Source organism: Artemia sp. Qi Xiang Cuo, chromosome 11, assembly GCF_049724085.1.
Source record: "Artemia sp. Qi Xiang Cuo chromosome 11, ASM4972408v1, whole genome shotgun sequence".
Taxonomy (NCBI): Eukaryota; Metazoa; Arthropoda; class Branchiopoda; order Anostraca; family Artemiidae; genus Artemia; species Artemia sp. Qi Xiang Cuo.
Genome location: NC_142804.1, coordinates 2,738,856 through 2,753,229, shown reverse-complemented (window position 1 = coordinate 2,753,229; position 14,374 = coordinate 2,738,856). Strand labels below are relative to the sequence as shown.

The 14,374-nt window shown below is 35.1% G+C and overlaps 1 protein-coding gene across 2 annotated transcripts in view; it reads left to right on the top strand.

The window, feature by feature from the left end:
- Positions 1-104: 104 nt before the first annotated feature.
- The window catches only part of LOC148946529 (uncharacterized), a 38,594-nt gene continuing 24,324 nt past the window's right edge, over positions 105-14,374 (top strand). The window contains exons 1-2 of one of the 2 annotated variants that reach the window (XM_089097414.1): positions 105-124; positions 3,704-3,871. In XM_089097414.1, the coding sequence (XP_088953540.1) occupies positions 3,806-3,871 (66 nt within the window). In that variant the 5' untranslated portion in view covers positions 105-124; positions 3,704-3,805. Of the gene's footprint in view, positions 125-2,974; positions 3,872-14,374 lie in introns of those variants that run through there. The other variant, XM_089097413.1, reaches the window with a different exon arrangement.

Sequence of the window (14,374 nt, the reverse complement as noted above, 5' to 3'; positions counted from 1 at the left end):
AGAATTGTCACTTGTTAGTAAATTCAAAAATAGGAGGCACTGTACAAGTGAAACTATTTGAATTAGTAGCCTACTTGTTCAGAAATTCTTCAGAAATTTTGTGATACAAAAATTACGTTTTTAGGTGGTATAGGCTTAATACAGTAATTAGAGTAGTTTAAATGTCAAAAAGTTTTCAAAGTGATTAAAGTGTCCAACTACTGGGTGTCTTACCCTATTATATTTGTAAAGAGCATAAAAAAAGGCATTGAGTGGTATATTCACTTTATTTGTAATTCAATAATATGATTTAGCAAAAATTTACCCATATTTTTTGTCACCAGGCATTCTCTATAAAAATTAAATAGGCCTATTGATATCTGCCAAGTTTGGTGACAACACTTGAAAGTAGGGCAAAGTGCAGTGCTTAGTTGGAAAGATAGGCCTAGTAACAAATTTATGTTATTTTCTAGGTAAGCATAAGAAATAAGAAAACTGAAGTAGTAGCCTAGCTAAAACTTTTATAATGCCATTGTTGAGAGTCAAACTCTTTTCCTCAAATGCATCAGATCAAAATTTTGAGGTTGCCATTTTGTTCATAATAGTTAAAAGATGAACTTACTATGACTATTTATTCCGCCACCCATTATTCTTGTCTTTCTGGTCATTGTTTCTTCACAGTTGATTCAATTTTCAGGTACATGGGTTGAAGTAATATATAAAAATTCAAGCAAGAGAACCAAATTTAATCCTAATTTAGTTCTTTACCATGGTGGTTCCAATGGTGTACTTTTGTTTTGCTCTAATGCCATTCTTGAGAATTTTAAAGTTCTTCCCCCAAAAATTTACATATTTGTTTTAAAACAATACTTTAATATAAAAAATTATAGCAATAATTCCTGAATCAGCTACAAGTGGCATTTTTTCTCACAAAACAGTTATTTCTATAACAGATTCTTTAACTTGGTGTCATTATTGGTTATGTTGAGCCCCTTTAAAGATTAAAAATGTAAGTTCCCATGAATCAATTATTATTTTTAGAAATAGCATAAAAAGGCATCAAGTGATATATTTACTTTCTAGCTAAAATATATGAAAGACCAAGAATTTATTGCCAACAAATAATAGCTCAAAATATATATTCTCAATGAATTTTCTATATCCCTTCTTCCTGTCAATTGTTTAACATTTGCTGTTAAATTAACAAAGAGATGAAAGTTGTAGTATTAACAATCTATTGAGTGGGTTTATAAATAATATAAAAAAAAATCTGCATTTTTTGTATTCAAATGCCAGGAAGTCAATTATAATTTCAAAAGGACTAGTCATAGGTGCCAAAATGAGATATTTTGCTTATTTACATTTGGAGGTTTTGAAGTCACAGTTTACAATAAACTGAGGCTAAAATTGTAACTAGGATGTTTCAAAATATTTAATAATTTGCAGCAATCAGGCTTTTTTTTATCTTCAGTGTTTAGTACAACTTGTATTAAGAATGTTTCTGCTGGTCTAAGTGTAAATCTTAGGCTACTAATTTAATTGAAAGTCTAAGAGAGAAATAGGGTAAATAAATGTGTCACATTTGGGGTTTGATCTCAATTGAAGTTAGTATTTCAGGCCTTTATAGGTCAATAATTAGAATTTCACTATTGTTGTAGATGTTTAAACAAGGATTTTTGTCTTGTTTGTATTTCCCCCAGTAAGCCATGGAGGCAATATGGAAGTTGTGAAAGAGATCATCCAGTTAAAAATGCTGAATTTTTGCATTATTAATGAGTAGACAGCTGATTGATTTTGATGAAAGCCATTATCATTGGCAAGTGTATGCAAGTTTAGAAAAGAGCAAGGGATCATGCTGAAAAATTGATTGTTGAATTTGGGTTTTCTGAGAATCCCCAGAGAGTCTTTCTTTTGTTTTGTGTTTGTATATTTGACTTTGGGGGGGGGGGGGGTATTTGGCAACTTGCTTTTACAGACATGTGCATTTACCAGCTGAACAGGTGATATTATTCTCCCTCATTGTGCAGCTTGGAGAAATCTAAGGATTTCTCCTTGTGAACCTCCAGAATTCATTATTGAATTTTTTTCTATATTATATAGTGACCAGGTGCAGTTGGGTGATCAGTTGCTTCCCAGTTGAGTATACTCTCTAGAGAACACTCAGTATCCAGTTTTTGTTAGAAAACATCAATGGATTCAATAGTAATGGTGTCTTCAGAGAGTTTATTCCAACTGATGACAAATACTGAGGAAAAGAATTAAGTGTAGATTCTGGATAGGGTAGACTGCTTAGCAAGTTTCAGTTGATGACCTCTAGTTCTTGATTTAGGACCAAAAACTGGAAACAATGCTGAGAGAGTATTAGCCTTCACTAAGTTATAGGTTACAATTGTATCACCTCTATTTCTCCTTTTATCAAGTGTTGGAAGTTTCAATTTTTCTAGTATTGCAAGGTAGGAAAGCTCCCACATGCTGGATATCACTTTGGTTGCATGTCTGTTCTCATCTTCTAAAACTTTTTTGTCTTTTTTTTAACAAGGGGAGACTATAGACATTCCAACTTTAAGCTTGGGACAAACAAGTCCCTTATAGGGTAAAGGTGCTGATGATTCAACTGTGCAATTTTGGAACCCCTATTGAAATTTTCCTTCAAAACAGAATAACTCTGCTTAGCCATGACTTGGAGCACCATTTTTGTATTTCAACAATAGGAAACTTTGACACAATATCCACTACACCCAGGTAAGAAAAGAATATCTAACTCAGTCAGTTTCCTGTTTTGGACAAGAAAGAAGCTCCCAACAATTTTTCAGGTATGCAATGTTCAAACTGCTGTTACTTGGTTGTTTATTGCAAAAAAAAAGTTGGGATTAACACCAATACATCAAGATACATCTGATTTTATCTGAAATTTAGTCACATTAGCTTTTTATTGAAAAAAAAAAAATGGCAACAAATATTATTTTTTTTAAAATAGGTGACAATTGTCAAAAATTCTTTTTTAATTTAGTGGAATACAAGGCACACTAAAAATGTTCCTTTAGTCAAATTCAAATGTAGATAATGGCTTTTATAAATTGATTATTTCTTTTGCAAATATCTTGTAGTAACCTTGTCAAAATTTTTGACAGACAGCAACAGGCCTTGTCAAAACTTCACTAAACATGTAAAACAGATGAGAAATAATTGGTATCAAAATATAGCTGTTGGATTTATGGGTGCCAGCTGCTGCCAAAAATTTCATTTTTCCTTTCCTTAGCACTTGTCAATGAAACTAACAAAAATTCTCAAATTTGGGTTGGAAGTTGAACCACAGCTTGACAAATACTATGCAATTTTCTTTAGTGACAAAAAAGAGTTAGCTGCCATATTCTGTCAGTAAGATTCTGGACTTTCCTGACAAAGGGCAGTCCAAATTAAAATTTTTCAAGTGGATTAGAATCACAGATCACAGTTTAAAATGGCCAAATGTTGATGACATTTACACTGTCAACAATGAACAAATCTTTGCTGGGCCATTAAAACTGACAGGAAGTGGGCTATTCCAGATAGCGTTTGGAGATGCTATTCCTGTTTCATATATGTAACACTTAAAAAAAAGATTTATGTGATCTAGGTCACAATATCACACTCCTTATGATTTAACCAATTTTGTTATACTAAATACTACATACTTGAAACAATTTTGTTAGTTTTATTACTTCTACGTTTTGAATACTTTTAGACATTAAATGAAGTTGAAGAGAAACAAAGGAATAAGAATATACATGTCAAATACACCAGGTTCCGCCCACAGGTATTCCCCAAGTATTTCGACACCTGTCAAATGTACCAGGTTCTGCCCACAGGTATTCCGAAAGTCAAATTTGGTTACGAGTTGCATCAAAAACAGGTAACTTTTTTGTTGTATTAAATTTGTTGGTAAAAATGTTCTAATTTCAGAAAATCGACGTTTTGTACCTTTTTCAGATAAAACTTCAAACTTCTCATCAAACAATTAGATTCCTAGAAGTTTTTTGTACATACTGAAACCCTTTTCAAACCAAAAGTCTTTAAATTAGGACTTCTGGAGTAGAAAACTGTTTTTTTTTGGGCAAAAATTGTTGAATCTTTGGTAACTTTACCCTACAGACTGATGACTTTAGGGGAGAAAGTGGGAATGATACATTTAATCAGTCCCAGAGTTCAACTTTCACCAGCAGCAGACTTATTAGCTTGAATACTGGATTTTTTTAAAATGTAAACTTTCTTTTTAATGTCAATTTTCAAGATCTTTCTCATTCTTCACACAGGAGATTGGGTTGCCTGAGAAAAAATAAGAGCCACAAGGATTAATTTTCCTGCAGTGAATGACATGGCAGTTTGCAACATTGAATTCAAGAAGCCAAGCCTCAGCCCAATGGCGAAACAGTCCAAGATTATTTTTTAGAAGGGTATGACATAGCTGGTCCAACAAGCTGTAAATTTTAGTATTGAGCATTAGTTTACTACTGATGGTGGAAAGAGAATCCATGATAAAGATATTAAACAATGTAGGACCCAAAACACTTCCCTGAGGAAGTCCACTCAAAATAGCAGAAAGAATGCAGTTACCAGAGCCATTAAATAACTGATTTCATTGAGATTTTAGATAAAGAAAAGAGATTGAAGATGAAGGATCCATAGCAAGGATTTTACTTCAGGCTCAACTGTAAGTTGTTTGTTACAAACTTTGTCAAAACCTATAAAAAAGTCAGGTAGAAGCATTATCTAACTCTTTTGAAAAACGGCGTTTGGTGGATAAACGGATCTGGATGCCAGTTCTGGGACGGTTGCAATCTATCCAGATACTTAGCCAGAATTTGGCCCTATTACAAGCCTCATCAAGTGAAGAATTCTGGGACCAGCCCTTCGCTTGGGATCCGACTCGTATTTTAGTGCGAGGGACAAACTGCTTTTCTGCTTGTTATAAAGCAAGTGAAATAAGTGATGCATATATATTTAACTTAATACGATTTTCATTAATTGAAGACGGAACCGAATTCTGGAGAAGCTCAAATGGTATTTTTATCTTTGCGAGAATATTATCAAAATGCTGGTGCTGGGGTATATCAATCTTGTTCCATTCTACCACAGTAAGCCACTTAGGATTACCCGTGCACGGTTAAATGGAGCCATAATACTGAAAGACAACGGCAAATGGTCAGATACTACAAAATCATTAAGTACGCTTACACTTACTGCACAACAGGCAATACTACCGGAAACAAGCACATGATCAAGGTTTCATACTGATCCTGAGGGGTGTATATATGTGAAATCAGCAGATTTTGGTTAAGAGAGAATTTTCATTTGAAATCAGGCTAAGAAGCAGAGCCTTATGTGGATTATCACTTTTCAGTAGGTCACAATTAAAGTCCCTCAACAGAATGCAATAGAGGTGCAAGGCTCTGATTTTATTCAAACATTTACCCAATTATCTGCATGCTAGAGCAAACTTCGTTTCAGAATTTTTGTATCTATAGTCTGTAGGCAGGTATACATTAACAATGACAGTACCACCCACTTTAACTGCAAGGAAATGGTCAGATTTTTCAAACAGTTCGGAGTTAGTATGTCGATCTATTATTGTAGCAAATCCACCAGACGGGTGGCCTGGTTTTCTGGGCCTTTTAGCGGCTACAAAGTGGTGCACATGTGATGGCACTATATCCAGTAGTTTCATATTATCAGCAGAGAGAAAATGTTCCTGTATGCATATAATTTCTTTAGTAAGGCAAAGTTGTTCCACCATGGCGATTTTTGCACTGAGATTACCATTTACGTTCCATGACAAGACGCTCTTTTTAATATAGGGCTCAACCATTTCGAACAGATTGGGTTTTTGGCTTCAAAGTCTTGTTCAACAGGCAGTTAGCATGGTAGCACGTGTGTTTGGTGCTTTGAGAATTCAAACAGCAGATTGGGTTCTGGTACGGGCTTTCTTTCATCGCACCGTGGTAATTTTGGGCGCAACGGCCGCATTTCTTGGTATTTTTGCACTGTGTTGACATATGGCTGATTTCATGACAATTAAAACAACGTTTTGGGAGAAAAATAAATTCTTGTATTTTGAAACGCTCAAAGTCAATTTTAATCGTCATTTGTGCGGCGGTATCAAAAGCATCTCTACTTGAAAAATACAGCTTGAAGGTGCGTGATTTCCCATATTGTTCGACTTTCTCACAGCCGGCTATTAATCTTTGTAAATCCTCAGCACTAAGAGACTCGGGAATCCCTTTAACTATATCGATGTGTGAGGGGGTTCTGATGTGTGAGGGGGCGCTGGAACCCTGGTTTTGATTATTAATCCCAAGCGCCAATTTCTCCGCAGTAGCCTTCTGCGCAGTGGCTACCCGCCACCCATTTTTTCCAGGTCTGGGCTCAACTTTAGAAGCATCAAGCGATTCGCCACACGCAGATTCTATAAACGCTTTCTGCTCCGATGGGGTTTTCAGTGGCGGAAGGGTTTGTAACAGCTACAGAGTAAGACAGCTTTGTGTGGGCATTTGGTTGGGTAGGGAAACTAGTTCGAGTAAAAAGATTTAAGTCACCTTTATTCAGTCGCTCCATGAAGCCTTCAAAACGACGGCACATATCTTTTACTTTGGTAGTTACGCATGCACTTATCTTTTCTCCGCATACAGGGACCTCGGTTGGTTCAAAAATGACGAATGTAGGAAGTTCACGCTTTTCTTTAGCTGATGTGGCAAAGAATTTCAAAATTTCCTGGACAATTTCTTCATCTTTAACTGATTTACGGAAGGGGTCTGGTAGGCCAGATTTTTGTAGGATCAATGCTTTCGCACTCAGTATATTATCTCCGGAGAAAAACTCCACAGCGCGATTAATAATCAATTAATGTTTTATTCCAGCTAGCATTGCTCTTGAAACAAAATTTAACACCGCATTCCAAATGATGTTTTCCATGTCTATATCTTATAATCATTAATCACGAATATATATCCGAAAATCCACCTTTAGGCTAATTTTTCACCAACCGTAATTACTGCCTTAAGTCAGTCCAAGAAATATAAGCAGTACCAGATTGCGTCAGAATGAAAAGTCACTAAATACTTTAATCCTTTTGAGATATAAACAATTCACATAGGTGTTTTCGCTTTCCAGTTGAAATTTCCAGTTCCAATTGAAATTGACAAGCCTTTTGGAGACTAGTAAGCAAAGATAACTCCAAAATAATTACAACATGGTTGCTGTTACCAGCAGGCGTGGATTTTACCTCCTTAAAAATAAGGTCTTGATAATGTTGGATCTTCCATCCCCCACACTGTCAAAATCTCCTTTCTCCAAAAAACGTGCCTTTAGTTGCTGTTTTCTTGATTTAGGTCAAAATTTTAGCTTGTTGTACAGAGTAATGTATGTTCCATTAATCTCAAATGTCAAAACTCATGAGTTTTTTTTTTTTATAAGAAAAATCAATAAGTTTTTTTTTATTCAAATGTGTTTATATTTTTTCTGCAGAAAGCCTCAAGCTCTATTTGCAGTAAGATTTTTTTAATTTTACACTTTTCTGCCATTTTTTCTCCCGCTGTGCAGTAAAACTTTAATAGCTCATAAAATCTGAAAAATAAAAGGTAGAACTGAAAAGCAAAACTAGGAAGCAGTCTGAAACCATTGCTGAAAGAGCTCGGAAAGCTTGTAACAAGCTTTAGCACAGAACAAGTGGCTGAACATCCAACAGGGTATACACCAGGTCACAGAAATTTCAAGCAAATGATGACTCGTTATTATCATCAAAATCTGTAGTTAGCTACCTTACTTACGTTGAATTTTCAATATCCTTTCTTCTTGTCAATTGTTTACCATTTGCTGTTAAATTAACAAAGAGATGAAAGTTGTAGTATTAAAAATCTATTGAGTTGGTTTATAAATAATATAAAAAAAATTCTGCATTTTTTGTATTAAAATGCCAGGAAGTCAATTATAATTCCAAAAGGACTAGTTATAGGTGCCAAAATGAGATATTTTGTTTATTTACATTTGGAGGTTTTGAAGTCACAGTTTACAATAAACTGAGGCTAAAATTGTAACTAGGATGTTTCAAAATATTTAATAATTTGCAGCAATCAGGCTTTTTTTTTTATCTTCAGTGTTTAGTACAACTTGTATTAAGAATGTTTCTGCTGGTCTAAGTGTAAATCTTAGGCTACTAATTTAATTAAAAGTCTAAGAGAGAAATAGGGTAAATAAATGTTTCACATTTGGGGTTTGATCTCAATTGAAGTTAGTATTTCAGGCCTTTATTGGTCAATAATTAGAATTTCACTATTGTTGTAGATGTTTAAACAAGGATTTTTGTCTTGTTTGTATTTCCCCCAGTAAGCCGGGGAGGCAATATGGAAGTTGTGAAAGAGATCATCCAGTTAAAAATGCTGAATTTTTGCATTATTAATGAGTATATAGACAGCTGGTTGATTTTGATGAAAGCCATTATCATTGGCAAGTGTATGCAAGTTTAGAAAAGAGCAAAGGATCATGCTGAAAAATTGATTGTTGAATTTGGGCTTTCTGAGAATCCCCAGAGAGTCTTTCTTTTGTTTTGCATTTGTATATTTGACTTTGGGGGGGGGGAGGGTAAATGGCAACTTGTTTTTACAGACATGTGCATTTACCATCTGAACAGGTGATATTATTCTCCCTCATTGTGCAGCTTGGAGAAATCTAAGGATTTCTCCTTGTGAACCTCCAGAACTCATTATTGAATTTTTTTCTATATTATGTAGTGACCAGGCGCAGTTGTGTGATCAGTTGCTTCCCAGTTGAGTATACTCTCTAGAGAACACTCAGTATCCAGTTTTTGTTAGAAAACATCAATGGATTCAATAGTAATGGTGTCTTCAGAGAGTTTATTCCAACTGATGACAATTATTGAGGAAAAGAATTAAGTGTAGATTCTGGATAGGGTAGACTGCTTAGCAAGTTTCAGTTGATGACCTCTAGTTCTTGATTTAGGACCAAAAACTGGAAACAATGCTGAGAGAGTATTAGCCTTCACTAAGTTATAGGTTACAATTGTATCACCTCTATTTCTCCTTTTATCAAGTGTTGGAAGTTTCAATTTTGCTAGTATTGCAAGGTAGGAAAGCTCCCACATGCTGGATATCACTTTGGTTGCATGTCTCTTCTCATCTTCTAAAACTTTTTTGTCTTTTTTTTAACAAGGGGAGACATGAGACATTCCAACTTTAAGCTTGGGACAAACAAGTCCCTTATAGGGTAAAGGTGCTGATGATTCAACTGTGCAATTTTGGAACCCCTATTGAAATTTTCCTTCAAAACAGAATAACTCTGCTTAGCCATGACTTGGAGCGCCATTTTTGTATTTCAACAATAGGAAACTTTGACACAATATCCACTACACCCAGGTAAGGAAAGAACATTTAATTCAGTCAGTTTCCTGTTTTTGACAAGAAAGGATCTCCCAACAATTTTTCAGGTATGCAACGTTCCAACTGCTGTTACTTGGTTATTTATTGCAAAAAAAAGTTGTGATTAGAACCAATGCATCAATGTCCATCTTATTTTATCTGAAATTTAGTCACATTAGCTTTTTCTTGAAAAAAAAAAAAAAATGGCAACAAATATTATGTTGTTTAAACTAGGTGCCAAGTGTCGAAAATTCACATTTAATGTAGTGGAATACAAGGCACACTAAAAATGTTCCTTTAGTCAAATTCAAACGTAGATAATGGCTTCTATAAATTGATTATTTCTTTTGCAAATATTTTGTAGCAACCTTGTCAAAATTTTTGACAGACAGCAACAGGCCCTGCCAAAACATAGGTGACTCTGTCAAAACTTCACTGAACATGTAAAACAGATGAGAAATAATTGGTATCAAAATATAGCTGTTGGATTTATGGGTGCCAGCTACTGCCAAAAAGTTCATAGTTTAACCACAGCTTGACAAATACTATGCAATTTTCTTTAGTGACAAAAAAAAGTTAGCTGCCATATTCTGTCAGTAAGATTCTGGACTTTCCTGACAAAGGGCAGTCCAAATTAAAATTTTTCAAGTGGATTAGAATCTCAGATAACAGTTTAAAATGGCCAAATGTTGACATTGTCAACAATTACACTGTTGACACTGTCAACAATGAACAAATCTTTGCTGGGCCATTAAAACTGACAGGAAGTGGGCCATTCTAGATAGCGTTTGTAGATGCTATTCCTGTTTCATATATGTAACACTTAAAAAAAAGAAGATTTATGTGATCTAGGTCACAACATCACACTCCTTATGATTTAACCAATTTTGTTATACTAAATACTACATACTTGAAACAATTTTGTTAGTTTTATTACTTCTACGTTTTGAATTGTGTTTTATACTTTTATACATTAAATGAAGTTGAAGAGAAACAAAGGAACAAGAATATACCTGTTGAATACACCAGGTTCTACCCACAGGTATTCCCCAAGTATTTTGACACCTGTCAAATGTATCAGGTTCCGCCCACAGGTATTCCGCAAGTATTTCAACACATGTCAAATTTGGTTCTGACTTGCATCAAAAACCGGTAACTTCTTTGTTGTATTAAATTTGTTGGTAAAACTGTTCTAATTTCGGAAAATCAACGTTTTGTACCTTTTTCAGATAAAACTTCAAACTTTTTATCAAACAATTAGATTCCTAGAGGTTTTTTTGTACATACTGAAACCCTTTTCAAACCAAAAGTCTTTAAATTAGGACTTCTGGAGTAGAAAACTGTTTTGTTTTTTTTGCAAAACTGTTGAATCTTTGGTACCTTTACCCTACAGACTGATGACTTTAGGGGAGAAAGTGGGAATGATAAATTTAATCAGTCCCACAGTTGAACTTTCACCAGCAGCAGACTTATTAGCTTGAATACTGGATTTTTTTAAAATGTCAATTTTCTTTTTAATGTCAATTTTCAAGATCTTGCTCATTCTTCACACAAGAGATTGGGTTGCCTGAGAAAAAATAAGAGCAACAAGGATTAATTTTCCTGCAGTGAATGACATGGCAGTTTGCAACACTGAATTCAAGAAGCCAAGCCTCAGCCCAATGGCAAAACAGTCCAAGATTATTTTTTAGAAGGGTATGACATAGCTGGTCCAACAAGCTGTAAATTTTAGTATTGAGCATTAGTTTACTACTGATGGTGGAAAGAGAATCCATGATAAAGATATTAAACAATGTAGGACCCAAAACACTTCCCTGAGGAAGTCCACTCAAAATATGCTTAGATGCAGAAAGAATGCAGTTACCAGAGCCATTAAATAACTGATTTCATTGAGATTGTAGATAAAGAAAAGAGATTGAAGATGAAGGATCCATAGCAAGGATTTCACTTCAGGCTCAACTGTAAGTTGTTTGTTACAAACTTTGTCAAAACCTATAAAAAAGTCAGGTAGAAGCATGTCAGCAGGTACCCCTGTATCAAGTAACATAGTGATGTGGTCATATGATTCATGGAGATTGGTATCAACAGATCTTCTAGATTGAAAGCCATGCAGCGAGCTGTGCAAGGGATTATTTTGCTTCAAGATGTCTCTAACATCCTCAGCCAATTTTTCCTCAAACCTTCTCTTCATCTCCTTGATTTGGTTAGTCATCTGGTTATGAAAAGTTTTGAAGACTTGATAATTTCCTAAGGTTTTCTTTCTTTTTTCTGGCAATTCCATGTTCCATTATTTCTGTTAATTAACTTACTTATTTCAGTAGTTCAAAAAGGTAAATTTTAGGCTGGTTTTGCCCATTAATTCTGGTGCAAGACTTTTCAGCATCCCAAATTTCAGTTTTCACATTAGACCAACTCACATCAATATCATCAGTAATAATTGAATTGATTTGAATTGAATTTATTTATAACCCGTTGAAATACAATGATGAACGGAGTATCAAAAAAATAAAAAGACGAAGAAAAGAAAAAGCAAAAGGAAAAGACGGATAATGACAAATAAAATGAAATTAAAACTCATAGAACAATCGCACAAGCATAGTAATAAACCAGAAAAGGACAACACAAGCCAAAGAAACAAGCACATAGACAAGCACGAATAACACAATGATAAAACTTATGGAACAAGCACACAAGCATAATAATAAAACATACAATCATACAGTATATATAACAAACACAAAAACAGTAAACTTGAAAGACCTATTGTTTTAAAATGGAACACCATGGGTGTCCATTTATTCCCCTATTGTAAGCTTCAATGCATCTGCCTATGGCAGCATTGGGGTCAATTAGGCCGTATTTCCTATTGACCCAAGAATTACTTGACCAGGGGGGGAGGCTGAGAAGATATTTAGCATACCGGTAATAAATTCGTCGGAGTGGCTTTGATTCCGTTGCCGAAAAGGTACGCAAAAAAGGTGCAAGGTATAAAAAATTTGGGAGTGCATATGAGTTATATAATTTAGTTAGTAGCTGGCGATAAAAAAGAAGTTTATTGGAAACTATGCCACCGTAGGCACTGGACGTCCGGAGCTGGAAATAGCATACGAGAAGCTTTTTAGTTGCTTTAAGGGAGTTACCAATTGGGAGGCCAAGATAATTCATTTCCAATTTAGGAGCAACCAATAATCCATTAAGATCAATATTAAATCTTTTGGGAACTGGGCGTCAGTTTAACCCCACTTCTGACTTTTCAGCATTAAATTTAAGATTTATTTTTGAATACTCTCGACTCAAAATGGAAAAATTTTTCTCATACGCGAGTACCGTTTGGCTGGGGTTAAAGACATCGTCCGCATAAGCAATAAGAGACACATCTGTCCCTTCTAAAATACAGGAAGAAACTGCTTGAGATTGTGCATCAAGAATACAGTTGTTAAACACAATTGGGGATGTAAGGGCGTCTTGCCTTACTCTGCGACGAACAGGCATGGTTATCTTTGTAATTATTCCATGAGGCGGATTAATAGGGACAGTTAAATGATTATACATATCATACAAAGCACGAATAATGCAGGTACTGACCCCGCGTTTATACAATTCAGTGAGGATATGTGCGTGAATTATCAAATCAAAAGCATGACTGACATCATGGCTCCCTAGAATACGTGGCTCTCCAGATTTATCAGCATCAATCAAGACCGACGACAGTGCCGTCAGTGCATGAGCGCACCCTATTCCTTTCTGGTTCCAAATTGGTGTGGGGGCATATAGCATTTATTAACCAGCTCAGGCATTATCAACTTCTCAAAAATTTTACAAAAAGTTGTAGCTACTATTATTGGCCCATATGATGAGCACTCATTTGGAGGTTTATTTTTTTTAGGGACGGGAGTAAGACGGCCAGTTAAAAACGAGGCAGGAACTATTCCTTTTGTAAACACCATTTGGAAAAGTAGGGTTAAAGTGGGAAAAAAGAAAAGAGGTTTCATATATGAGGTGTTTGGCGCAAACGTGATCTGTACTTTTTCAAAAACGTTTCTTAATTTTACGAATTATATTATAAACATCCAAAACTGATACAGTAAACATTAATTTGTCTCCTATTGAAAGTATCTTTTTGAGTGTAACTTTGGAGGGATTCTCTATTAGTGGGTCTGGTTCTAAAAACTCTCTGGATAAATGTTGTTCCCATAGTTCGGGAGGGATATTAAATGACTGGTTTGGCTTTTGTTTTTGTTTCTGTGTTAAATTTTTCCACAGAAGTCCTGGGTTATTAAAAATCTCTTCAGAAAAATTGGAACGAATAGTAGCTCTATGTTTATCTAACTCTTTTGAAAAACGGCGTTTGGTGGATAAACGGATCTGGATACCAATTCCGGGACGGTCGCAATCTATCCAGATACTTAGCCAGAATTTGGCCCTATTAAAAGTCTCAACAAGTAAAGAATTCTGGGACCAGCCCTTGACTTGGGATCTGACTCGTAATTTAGTGCAAGGGGCAAACTGCTTTTCTGCTTGTAATAAAGCATGTGAAATAAGTGACGCATATATATTTAAGTTAATACGATTTTCATTAATTGAAGACGGAACCGAATTCTGGAGAAGCTCACATGGTATTTCATCTTTGCGAGAATATTATCAATACAATGCTGGTACTGGGGTATATCAATCTTATTCCATTCTACCACAATACGCCACTTAGAATCTTGGATTACCCGTGCATTGTTAAATGGAGGCCAAAATATTAAAAGACAACGGCAAATGGTCAGATACTACAACATCTACTACATTAAGTACGCTTACACTTACTGCACGACTGGCAATGTTACCGGAAACAAGCACATGATTAAGATTTGACACTAATCCTGAGTGTTGTATATATGTGAAATCAGCAGATTTTGGTAAGAGAGCACTTTCATTTGGAATCAGGCTAAGAAGCAGAGCCGTACGTGGATTATCACTTCAATAGGTCACAATTAAAATCT